Raw genomic sequence first — 2806 nt, 5'->3', positions numbered from 1 at the left:
AATTTCATGCGCACTTCACTGATCCTTGTATTATATAATGTGATTGTTGTCTAATCCAACAAAATGAATGCCTTCCCCAGTCATCAAACGAAATAAAATATAAAAAAGAAGAAAAGAGACGGGAAACCTTCAACAAAATGTGCTATAAATAGTCCCAGCCTTCTTCCCCGATTTCACTCATTAACACTCCAGCACATTATATCGACTATATATAGATATATATATATATATATATATATATATATATATATCAGCCATGTTAAACCTCGAGTATTCAACTTCCCTACTCTTTTGCCTCCTTCCATTACTTCTCTTCATCTTCATCAAATTGAGTTCCATTTTCGCAAACCCTTCCTCATCCAAGTACTCCGGCAAGCTTCCGAGATCATACCCATTGATAGGTTCTTCCTTCGCAATCCTCGCGAATCGAAACCGACGCATTCAATGGACATCAGACATTCTCAGGGACTCACCCACTTCAACCTTCGTCCTCCACCGCCCTTTTGGTTACCGCCAAGTCTTCACCGCCAACCCTTCCAATGTCCAGCACCTCCTCAAGACCCATTTCCACCAGTACCAAAAGGGAGACATCTTCCGCACAACCCTCTCCGACCTCCTGGGCGACGGCATCTTCAATGCCGACGGCGAGAGCTGGAAGTTCCAGAGACAAGTCTCCAGTCACCAGTTCAACACCAAGAGTCTACGTAATTTCGTCGAAAACGTGGTGGACGTAGAGCTCTCCGATCGTCTCCTCCCCATCCTCTCCGCCGCCGCCAAAAACACCACCGTCCTCGACTTCCAAGACGTTCTTCAGAGATTCGCATTCGACAATATCTGTAAAATCGCATTCGGGTACGACCCTGCTTACCTGTTACCTTCCATGCCGCCGGCGAGATTCGCAGAGGCTTTCGAAAATGCGGTTCGGATCAGCAGCGAGCGGCTTAATTCTGCTCACCGTCTCATCTGGAAAACCAAAAGACTCCTCGGTGTTGGATCAGAGAAGAAACTCCAAATAGCTGTCAACGAAGTCCGCGAATTTGCTAAACGTGTCATCAAAGGAAAGAAAAAAGAACTCAGTGACAAATCATCACTCGAATCTGTAGATCTGCTATCGAGATTCTTGAGCTCCGGTCATTCGGACGAAAATTTCGTCACGGACATTGTCATCAGCTTTATTTTGGCGGGAAGAGACACCACATCTGCCGCTTTAACATGGTTTTTCTGGTTGGTCTCCTGTAATCCAGAGGTTGAAGAAGAGATTCTAAGAGAGATCAGAGAGAAGTCGGATTCGCCGGTTTATGACGAAGTGAAGGACATGGTTTACACACATGCTGCGTTGAGTGAGAGCATGAGACTTTACCCGCCGGTTCCTACGGACACCAAAGAAGCAATGGAGGACGACGTTTTGCCGGACGGGACCGTTGTGAAGAAAGGGACGAGGGTTAGTTATCATCCTTATGCAATGGGGAGGTTGGAGAGGTTGTGGGGGTCAGACTGGGCGGATTTCCGCCCGGAGAGATGGTTGGAGAGGGAGGCGGAGACCGGGAAATGGAGGTTCGTGGGGAGGGATTCGTTCACGTACCCAGTGTTTCAAGCCGGACCCAGGATTTGTCTGGGGAAGGAGATGGCTTTCCTGCAGATGAAGAGGCTGGTTGCTGGTGTTTTGTGGCGGTTTAGGGTGGTGCCAGCGGTGGAGGAGGAAGGTGTGGAGCTGGACCCGGTATTCATATCGTACTTGTCGTCTAAGATGAAAGGTGGTTTTCCGGTGATTATTAAGGAAAGGGAGTGATGACAATTTCTGATATTTTTAAGGTCACCTATGGTGTTGTATGTTATTATATTTACGTACGTGAGAGGTGACATCAGCTGGATGGATTAGTCAAACTGCCCTTATTTATTTATTTTTTTTGTACGTTGTTTGTATTTGATATAAGTATTCTATAATTAAGGTTTGTATTTAGGATAGACTAATTCTCTAAGGATTAGTCTCTACTCTCTACTAATTGTTTATGTAAAAGTCCATAGATACTGATGAATTAACGGTATCTAAGAGGCAGTAATAATATCTACATGTTGGAATTAAATATTAGTTTGTTTTTGGTTTTTTTTTTCCACCTTAGAAGGTAAATCATGGGACACTGGCGAGACCCACACCAGAGTTGAGTAAGAATCCAATAATTCAGGAAGAGTGTGTATTTAATGCGCCTTCGGAATGTCGAAATAGGAGCCAGATCATCTATCTCACGCCTCTACTCTACTAGACCAACTCGTGCGGATCGTATTTGTTAGTAGTTGTGACACCTCAAATCTAAAATCTAAAATCTAAAATATACTGTTGGAAAGTTATAAATTGTTCAATACCCAGGTAGGGAGTCTTTGAGGCCCTTCGTCACAAAGATTATCCCTTCTCCCGTCTCACTTCATTCATGTACTCACTCTACTGAGCTTGAGATCCAAAATTGCATGATGTCCCTTAACAAAGATTAAGCACCGGGCGTGATGGCACATTGTAGGTAGGAGCATCACAAAAGCCATTTTTTAATTTTTCACTAATGGAAAACTTTTGAAACTAGTTAACAATTCCTATGTTTCTTTGGTCCCAAAATGCCCTAATCCCTCTTCTCTCAATAATTATAGGCCATCTCCTATTGCAACGTAATCAATAAATGCATTGTCAAAAATATGTGGTATCTTGACAGTGATTGTAGTAACCACATGACAGGAGATAAATTTATTTTTGTTAAATTTGATGAATCTGTAAAGTTTCAAGTGCGTATAGGGAACGACAAAAGGGTGCAAGTTCAAG

General features: G+C 43.3%; 1 protein-coding gene across 1 annotated transcript; it reads left to right on the top strand.

Annotated features, from left to right (window-relative positions):
* Nucleotides 1–256: 256 nt before the first annotated feature.
* Nucleotides 257–2140, top strand: LOC132298725 (cytochrome P450 94A2-like). The gene has a single exon (XM_059795103.1). The coding sequence runs from the start codon at nucleotides 257–259 to the stop codon at nucleotides 1787–1789; it is 1533 nt and encodes a 510-aa protein (XP_059651086.1). The 3' UTR covers nucleotides 1790–2140.
* Nucleotides 2141–2806: the final 666 nt, after the last annotated feature.

The sequence above is a fragment of the Cornus florida genome, unplaced genomic scaffold, assembly GCF_030987335.1.
Source record: "Cornus florida cultivar Cherokee Brave unplaced genomic scaffold, ASM3098733v1 CherokeeBrave_3.0.0_Hap2_Chr03, whole genome shotgun sequence".
In the NCBI taxonomy this organism is placed as follows: domain Eukaryota; kingdom Viridiplantae; phylum Streptophyta; class Magnoliopsida; order Cornales; family Cornaceae; genus Cornus; species Cornus florida.
Note: the sequence above shows the minus strand (reverse complement) of the source record. Positions and strands in the feature narration are given on the sequence as shown.

Bases quoted from the DNA above. Each gene is read 5' to 3' on its own strand.
- LOC132298725 (XM_059795103.1), top strand. From the start codon at position 257: ATGTTAAACCTCGAGTATTCAACTTCCCTACTCTTTTGCCTCCTTCCA.